This window comes from Scardinius erythrophthalmus (genome assembly GCF_964197995.2).
Source record: "Scardinius erythrophthalmus genome assembly, contig: HAP1_SCAFFOLD_435, whole genome shotgun sequence".
In the NCBI taxonomy this organism is placed as follows: Eukaryota; Metazoa; Chordata; class Actinopteri; order Cypriniformes; family Leuciscidae; genus Scardinius; species Scardinius erythrophthalmus.
In genome coordinates this window covers 1-9,575 of record NW_028296180.1, presented here as the reverse complement: position 1 = coordinate 9,575, position 9,575 = coordinate 1, and the positions used below count along the sequence as shown (strand labels likewise).

General features: G+C 38.7%; 1 protein-coding gene across 1 annotated transcript; it reads right to left on the bottom strand.

Annotated features, from left to right (window-relative positions):
• Positions 1 to 397: 397 nt before the first annotated feature.
• Positions 398 to 8,802, bottom strand: LOC308686568 (sterile alpha motif domain-containing protein 3-like). Its single transcript, XM_081394998.1, has 9 exons — positions 8,681 to 8,802; positions 4,790 to 4,856; positions 4,442 to 4,600; positions 4,176 to 4,263; positions 3,395 to 3,559; positions 1,995 to 2,201; positions 1,612 to 1,774; positions 1,375 to 1,454; positions 398 to 1,219 (listed from the first exon to the last, which is right to left on the bottom strand). The coding sequence occupies exons 1-9, from the start codon at positions 8,775 to 8,777 to the stop codon at positions 923 to 925; spliced, it is 1,323 nt and encodes a 440-aa protein (XP_081251124.1). The 5' UTR covers positions 8,778 to 8,802; the 3' UTR covers positions 398 to 922.
• Positions 8,803 to 9,575: the final 773 nt, after the last annotated feature.

The following is a 9,575-nucleotide window of genomic DNA, read 5'->3' as shown; positions in this document are numbered from 1 at the left end:
TGTAGTAGAAGGCGCACAGTTTGTGTTTTGTTTTCTTTGATCCCAAAGGATTTACTACCTCAAATTCATCCTCATAAAAATGCAGTCGTAATGCATTTGGATATTCTCTAAAGAAAGGATGCTCTTTATAGTACAATCCATCACTAAAGTCAGTTAAGACCTGTTCATCTTCAATATTTACAGACACTATGTCATCCCATACATCCTCATGAGAACAATATTTTTTTAAAACATCAGAAATGGGAACATAGGAGAAGCTACCTATTTTATGTCCTGTAGACCCTCTTAAAGTGTATTGAACTGGTTCAGTCAAGTCTAACATTGACTTACAGTATTCTTTCAATTTGAACTGAGAAGAGAACTCTTTTGATGCTTCCTCAAAAAAATCATTGGACTGTAAAACCTGCTGAAGTTCAGGACATCCTTTGACATCAAAACCATTTTCTTTAAGATGATAAGATACAAATTCATCGTAATTCTCCTTAAAAAAACAAAATAAAAAGTTTACATCACTAAGAATTTCCTGCTGAACTGATTCTGGTAAATTGTTTTTTTCCCTGCATTTTAGGATGAAGCTACAAAGATTATTTTTAAAGTTATATAAAAGTGTGTCCATACAAGGGGGGGTTTGGACATCTGCATCATCACACATAACATGCTCATGTTCATCTTCAGAAGCAGGGTTTTCACTAGCAGGCTCCTCACTAGCAGGTAAAATACAAGCTCTATGTTTTCTATAAACATGACATCTGAAAGATGGGTAACTAGAAAAAGTGGATTGGCAGTCATTGAGTCCACATGTGATCGAGAAGCCTGCCTCATGGGCATGAGTTAGTCCCACATGTTGGACCAACTTCATAAGAGTGAAAGTTTTTCTTTGGCACTTAGGGCACTGGTGTAAACGTGGGTGTAAACGAGGCATTTAGAAGAGGTGGTTTATAACTCTGGTTACAGTCGTCGGCAGAGGCCGGTCTCCCTTCACATTAATTTTCGCAATACATCGCTGGAGAAATGTCAGAGTGTTCTTGTTTTTGGGTTGGTATTCAAGATTGAAAACAAAATATGAATAAAACGAGGAGATCATGGCTTCCTCTACCTTCATGCCTTCACACACCTCGACCCTGTCTACCTTCAGGGAACAGGAGCTTCGTCCCTCAAATGTGGACTTCCAGTCTTCTTGGGTCACCTGGACAATTGGGTATGGTGTGTTGTGTTCACCCTGAAGAATACAGCAAAGTAGACAGGGATGCAAACACATGTTTGGTAAAAGAAAAAGAGATAGTCGATCCGATCCGATCCTATCCTATCATTCCTCCCCCCCCCCCCCCAAAAAAGAAAAAAAATACAAAACACTAGAGTGCTAGAGATCCATACCTCTCCCATCATAATGTGATGATCCACACTCTCTTTAAAAATGATTGGCAGGAGGATTAGTGCCGCTCTGAAGTCCATTCCTAGAAGAGAATCATGAAAAATCGATACTTTATTCATCCTGAAGGAAATTTTAGGCATCCAGTAGCTTATACAAACACAAAATCTGATTATCATCTCAAAATGCACTTTGTCTACTGATTTGTGTGAGTACACTCATAATAAGCGTTTTGTAAGTACCTGGTAGATCCTCGGTAAGCGCTTCTTCTCTGGCCTCCAAGTACTGTTTGACTAGTGGAGATTTTCCTTGAGCCAGGGCAAGTACTTTGGGAACAATCTGGTTAAAGCCATCAGTGAAGCTAATGCTCGCTGTGGAGTGGATACGACCCACCTCCTCCAACAGCTGCAGAAAGACAAAGACAAGTAAGCACCTGACCATGAGGGAAAGGGGATTACAGAGTATTTTAACATGCTATGGGGGGGTTAAGAGAATGCGAAGTGGAGTATAATTCTAGACTATACTAGCTCTGTTTAAACAAACCATGTTTACAAAGTCAAGACTTATTTAAATGTTTTTATAAAGGTCTTGTTGTTCTAGGGTACATCTAACTTTTAACACTTACTCCTGAGGGTGTCTTTAAGAAGGGATATTTCTTCACAGTGTCCTCAACACTCATTCCTTCTGCAATCTCCTTTTGCCTCCATGCTAAAGTTCTCTGCATTAGGTCGCGTACAATCACAGTGTCTGGCTGCGCCTTGCTGTATTGTGTTTGCAGAATCTTAACATGACCAGCGATTGAAGATGCATCTTCCCCAAGAACATCAAGTTCCTATTGACCAAAATAGTAACAGAACAGAAAAATTAAAAAAAGGATCAGGCCAGGGGAGTGTGGGACAGAGACTGAGAGATCTGACTTCTGTATTCTAAGAGAGGGGGAAAAAAGAGAGGAGGAGAGGTGAGTGAAAGAAAGAGACAGGCAGGGGGGGGTATGTTTAGCTGAGACTAGGGCTGTTGCGATAACCGCAATATTGCAGTACCGCGCTACTGACAAGCCAACCGCAGAGGAATGCAAGTAATCGCAGCACACCGCAATATTCGCATTTTCTTTTTTCATAAGGCAATAATACCCTTCTTGTTTTGAACTTCGCTCACATATATTGAATGTTAAATAAGTTAATAATGATAACGAGACTTTTTTTATCATGGTGATTTGTACAGAGGCTTTGTGAATTTGCACTTAAGCCTAAATAGACCGACGAATGATCGACGGATTGCGTGCGATTACCTGCGTCTGTCTATGAGGTAAAGTCATATAGATTTGTGAAAAGGTTGCTGTGTCCAAGGAAAGCGAAATATGTTGAATATGTCCCTGGCATCAGTGACAGCGCTGGTCAGCATTCCACAGCGTGAGGAAGCCGCAGGAAACAAAAATCAGAAAGCCACACATTAAATCGCATCAGCTTCAGCGTTACCCATGCGACGCGGTAAGCTGAGCCTTGAAAAGTGGAGCTCAAAGTTAAAAATAAAGTAACACCTTGTTTCATCACTATCTTTAAATGAATCAGCGTTTTTGAACGTGTTCGTTGAACGAACGGTTATATGAATCAAAGACAGGCTGTTCCCACTGTAACTGCGTGCTGAGTGACAGCCTTTCAATGCGCAGATAGACACTGTTTAGTTTCGGTTACATTACTGAAAATGTACTAGTTTTTGTGCATGCTGACCACATCATAACACTTATTTATATAGCAACAAATAAATATAAATAAATCAAATAAATAAATAAATAAATAAATAAATAAATAAATAAATGGCACATCGCGCTATTGAGCCACTCAAAATTACCGCAAGGGAAATTCCTTCACCACGACAGCCCTAGCTGAGACAAGAAATTAGGTAAGGATACGACCTTACAGTTCGACCCTTACCACGGCTTGTGCACATGTGACTAATCAACTCCCCACCCCCTTTCCCTCCCTTGTTTGACAATCAAACAACAAAAATTATTTAAATCCAACTCACTGATCGTGGCTTGGTTCTCAGAGAGGTGTTTGCACTCTCAGCATCAGGTAGCTTGGACTTCGTTCCATGGGCAAACTTCTCTTTGATCAGTTTCACTTCATCATTTTGGACAAGTGGAGCACGTTCGGTCTTGAATTTGCGTTTCAGCGACATGTGCCAGGTATGCTTATTTCAACAACAAAAATAAATCCAAATTACTCAACAAAACCTCTCACTTTGGATGAACAAAGCTAGTCCCATGGAGTTACAATGGAAGCGTCCATACGCCAAAAGACCGTTTCACAGTTTATATGTGCAATATGACCACTCACCTGCAGCAGGTCGCGGAATCAAGGCTCAAATGTGTGTCCATATACAGTAGCCTATAGGCTATATTCACCAGCTCCACTACTTCCTGAAAGTAAAACTGCATCTACCATTTCCTGTCCTATACTATTGGAATAAGTGACCAGGACATACCTGATTAATCAATTGTACAACTGACTGGATATTAACTAATTAATTATCCCACCTCATTGGTGGAGGTCTGGAGGAAGCTTTGAGGTAAACATTTGTGCTTTTATTCAGAGACCTGCTGCAGGTGAGTGGTCACATTGCTCCTATAAACGGGGAAACGGTCGATTGGCATATGGACGCTTCCATTGTCACTCCAGAGACTTAATACACACATATTAGGATGAAGGATAGGACTACAACAAAGCTAGCTAGACAACAATGACTTTCAGAGTTCATTCACATGGTTTAATATTTATCATGGAGTACATTAAGCAAAGCTACTTACATAGCCATTTCCCGTAACATCCTTCAGGAATGGGTATTTCCGGATTAATGCCTGGGCTACCTTGACATACTCTGTGTGAGTGGGATACCTAGAACAGAAACCAGTAAAAGTAAATGATTAGTGATAGATATAGCATCTGGATTGGATTGGTGAATGGACAAGTCCAGCAGAAACAGTGCCAACAAAAGACAGAATGAGCAGCAAGAGACAAAAAACAAGACACACAACACACACACGGGACAAAGAATACAGCCAGTAGTACTTACATAGTATACATGGCAACAGTCTCATGCAATACTCGTATTATTTTGTGCCTGTATTGTGGAACTCTCTGGACCTCCTCTTTGGCATCCAGCTTTGCTTGAAGCTCTTTAGGGAATGATGGGAGGACATAAACATCAGGCAGTCTCCCAAAGGACTGAGAACTAGTTTTACAAGAAAAAATAAAGACAATTTACGTCTGTTAGTTCGTTATAGTAAGTACTACGGTAGCCGAGAGGCCCTCACGGCCACTTTAAAGTACAATGATTTGTTTCGATTTCTTTAAAACAGGTAAGTATAAGAGCTTAATAAAAGAGAGTTGGTGTTGCAGTTGAATGAAACTCAACACTTACCTCGTAGCAGCATCAACATCTAGCACTTGAAATGTAATAGTGTGGATCTCCTCTGTGTCCATGTCCTCTGTAAGAATAAATAATTATATTGCCTTCATATAGCAGAGATACAATTAAATTAAATATCTATATTGTAATTATAAAATTACATTTAAAAAATATTAAATAACTCGTTTCATGAAATTAGATTTTGGTCATCCTAACCAGAATTGTTAAAGGTTAGCAAATGTTAACATGATTGATAATGTCAATGGCATGCAATTATTATTATTTTATTTTAAGGGGAAGGAATGGTCAAAAAGAAGAATTTTTTCAAATGAATTTAAAAAACAATGAATTGTAAGTTCTGTCATATTTTTCAATTACTACTACTACTGATTTAGTTTTTTTCCCCATGGTATCGATATTGAGGTATTTAGTCTGGTATCATATCGAAGTCACAATTTTGGTATTGTGACAACACTACTTCATAAATCACCTTTCCATTAGGGCTGGGCGATATATGGCCAAAAAAAATAAAAAATCAGTCGATATCGATAATTATCACGATAAAAGTCAAATCTTTATTTCTTTCAAGTTTAAGGCAGATTTTTGCTCCTAAGTGACAGTTGTAGAAACCAGAGCGTTAATTGTGGTTTTAAACTACTCTATTGTCAGAACATATCATTTTTTTTTTTTATGTAATACTGACTTTTCTGATTCTGAGTTTTATTTAACTTAACCATTGGTCATCCAGTATCACGCATTTAGATCATGACTACCACAGATGAAACCAGGCATAGCCTGTAGCACCTCACTATCATGGCAAAATGTAACATTATGGTTTCTACATACCTGCCAACCTTGAAATTATTTTTTGCGTACCGACGGGGTGGGGGGGGGGGGGGGTGGGGGTGTGGACGACGACGGCGACGACGACACACATGCATTATATTGCATTGCATAAAATGTGTGCTGGTCAACTAGTCTAAAATTAAGAAACCACTATAAAACTGTAAAAAAAAAAAAGATAGGCTACTTAATTTATTATTCCAATATCCAAATATGATACTAAATAACACAGGGAAAAGGGCTTCTATTTGTGACGTGGTCTTTGCATTTGAACATTGCGCATTTTAAACAGGACACGCATTAGCTGAATAAATGTTAGCCAAAACATTATAGGAAACAGTTGACAATAAATAGACAGGAGTCCAATAATAGCATAACGAATCACTTATTCTAAAAAGAATATCAAGTATACCGGTAAGTTAGATACTTGAATACTTAAATCCGACACATGGGTTTCTCGGCGACGTCATCACTGCTTGCGCACGCAACCAAGAGGCAAAAGACCCGCGGTCTTCGTACCGGAGTAAAGGGTTTAAGCTAGTAGCAAAGTGGTTTTGTTGTCGCTAAGTCAAAATGCCAAGGAGTTGTTGCGTAATTTATTTACATGCAGGCCTATCTGTTGTGTTTTATCTGCTCATTTAAATTATACGTGTTGTAAGTAATTCCAAATCTAGGCGAATGGAAGAGTGGGACAGAAGGAGGAAGTTGTATGTTATATTCTTTCTATTCATAATTTGACGAGCTGCACATGACCACATAGCACGTATATAGTTGTATGCATCAAGGGATTTGTACGCTCTAATCATTTCTCTTGTATACACACTTGGTGTCTGAATAAGATAATTATATATATCAGGCCATACAATTGCTGGCCACCTCTTGTCATCCACAATCCAAAGATCGTCATGTATTGCGCAGGGATCCGGTAAGATCTCACCATTGCTGAGATTAAGTTTTTTAATATTTATATATAGATTATAATCGCCACGGTCGGAGGTACTAATGGCTTCTCACATAATCCATCGTCAAATCTTTGATTTACAGTAAAGTAACGTTATATGTGTCATGAAATGTTGCAGGTCGTAAAGTAACGTAAACAAAGTTCACTTATATAAAAGCAAATTCGGGGTCTAGAGATGCTGCACTGCTAACATTGGCTATTACATTACTAACTTAGTCTAACATAATAATTCATACATGCATCACATTATGTCCGGATTTTGATTCGTAAACAGTTGGACGTTTTAAATATGAGACACAAACAAACAGATCCAACTCTGAAATTGCAGTTTATTATTGAGTCAACAAGAAATTACAAACAATGCGAAATCTACGTTAATTACAATGTTCTTTTACAGAACTCGGCATAACAGATAGCGGTTTTCTGCCTCCTGGATGCGCGCGCATCCGGTATAGTTTGTATACAAGAAACCCGTGTATAAGGGCTGTTAAAACGTTCGTCATTTAACGAATTTTAAAAACAAGGATGGATAATACAAAATGCTTTCTGGCATTTTCACAGAAAAAAACAAAAAACAAGCAAGAACAAAATTTAAACTTAGCCCGTCAAATTTAATTTTACAATTATCTTCTCTCTGTGCGCGCGTCCGTGTTTGTGAGAGAGCTCGCGCAGCACTGATACAACGGTACTTTTTAATCCATAACTAACACGCTAGTTTTCATACAAAATAAATATGTAACATAATTAGGTACTTTAGTTATTATTAACACAATAACGTAACACATGAAGGCTACGTTTCTTAGCACTGAGAATTAATTAATAAACGCCTGTTTCTCCAGACTCGCGCTTATCCGTAATCCACAAATGATCACATCACTTTCATAATCACGAAGCCATAGCGATTTCAAGTTTATTAAGATTTATTGTTCAGTATTTCTTGAGCATTTTATTATTTGCGTGGCTGAATGATGTCTTCCTCTTTTTCTGAGTGACCATGAAGAACGGAGTATTAGTAAGATAATCCATGCGATCCGTGTGATCATCGAATCCATAGGATTAGGTTAACTCAGTACAATATTTCAACTTTCCATATCGAGCCCAGCCCAGCCCGTTTACCTTCAGGAGTCAGATGTACAGTGACTACTGTAACGTTACTGTCCTCGCTTATGAAATCAGTCAGACTGCGGGCCGCGGGAGTAGAAGAAGGCGGATCGAGCGGGATTCTTTATTGGTGTCGATTTTCAGTCTCTTTTTAATGATAGGCCTTACGCATCTGTCAATCATCCCCGCTTGCTATTTGGGGAATGAATCCAGCGCTATGATTGGTCGAACTCTTCTTCTTTTGCTGTTGCTTGATTTGAGGACTGCGCGTGCAGAGGCGTCACCAGGTTTTTGCGTAGTTTAGACTAACAAATCGTACCAGCGTACTTTGATGTCAAAATGCGTATCCGCTACGCAAAATGCGTACAGGTTGGCAGGTCTGTTTCTATGGTATTTGTATGAAAAACAGTAGCCAGTAAATACATTAGCTTATATACTTATATACATTAAATAGCTTTATACATTAAATACTGTAATTATATTCCATTAGTCCTTTAATACATTGTCTACATTAATAATATAATACAATTCAATATGTATATCCCACTTTTCATGGTGCAGTTAATATTACTAGGCTAATGTTACAGTAAATCCATGGTAAATGATGGGAATTTGTAGACGGAAAATGACTATCGTTGCGCAGTGTTTCTCCTGTTTGTCAGCGCTGTTTCATCTGCCTTTACATTGTGTTCCTTTTCACTGGATTTCGTGACCGAGACCGATCAGAGTAAACGCATCGGCTCTACTGAGCTCACGCTGCCGTTTGGACATTGAGCCGAGCGGATAAATGGTCCGTGTGGCGCGCGGTTCAAATGAGTTTCGTTACGCTTTTGGAACGCAAAAACGTTATCGAACATTTATCGACCTCTTGATATCGTTTTATCGAGAAAAATTATATCACGATAATTATCGCTATCGTTTTATCGCCCAGCCCTACTCTCCATTAATAACATTGAAGTGCTGTGGGGTGGGGTGGGGTGGGGTGGGGGGGGGGCTACCTGTGCTGTGAGTAGCCGTTACGGGACAGTCTCTACCCATGTTGGGTTGTGTGTTCCTTTGAGTGGGACAGGCCTCTCTGTGTCCAGGCTCTTGCATCTTTCGTACTATTTGAAGGAACTTGGCCTGCTTTTTGAACGAGCCTTTAAATAGATGGTCCAGCATTGAGTCAGTTAAGCCCAGGTGTACCGTCTCTCCATCCACTTCATTTTCTATTAAGTAAAAAGTAAATTTTCTATTAATAAATAGCACATTGGAATTTGATCATTACTCATGCATTATGGGTATATACACAGTAACTGGTTGTCCACATTTCAGAAATTCCCACAGATTTCATTTGTTCCGTAGAGCAGTGTTTCTCAAATATTGGTAGTGTACCCCTAGGGATACTTTGGAGTACGTGAATTTTTTTGCAAAAATACTGATTTAAAAATACATCATGCATAATTCCTACAATAATTATACTATATTAATGAATGAATTAAGTGATGGATTCTACATTTGAAAAAAAAAAAACATTTAAATGTTTTTTTTTGTTTTTGTTTAAAAAGGCTGTTTGTATTCTTCCTCTTTAAAAAAAGTCCTACCAAAAATGTTTTGCACTGGTTAGGGGATACTTGGCTTAAAAAAGCAATTCAAAGGGGGTAAGTTACAATGTTGAAAAACGTTTAAGAAACACTGCTATAGAGAAGACCCGGGAATAGGCTAGTTGCGCGTGGCCGCCATTTTGGATTTCGGATCAGCGAGTGTGTCGCATTACGCCGGTGCATTTAATTGCCACTCGCTCGTGTGATAGTAATATGGATCTTAGAAGTATTTTAAGTGATAATTGATTCTATAAACAACTATAAAAGATACATTTCGGCTTTATCCGGCTACCTGCACCGGGCGTAACGC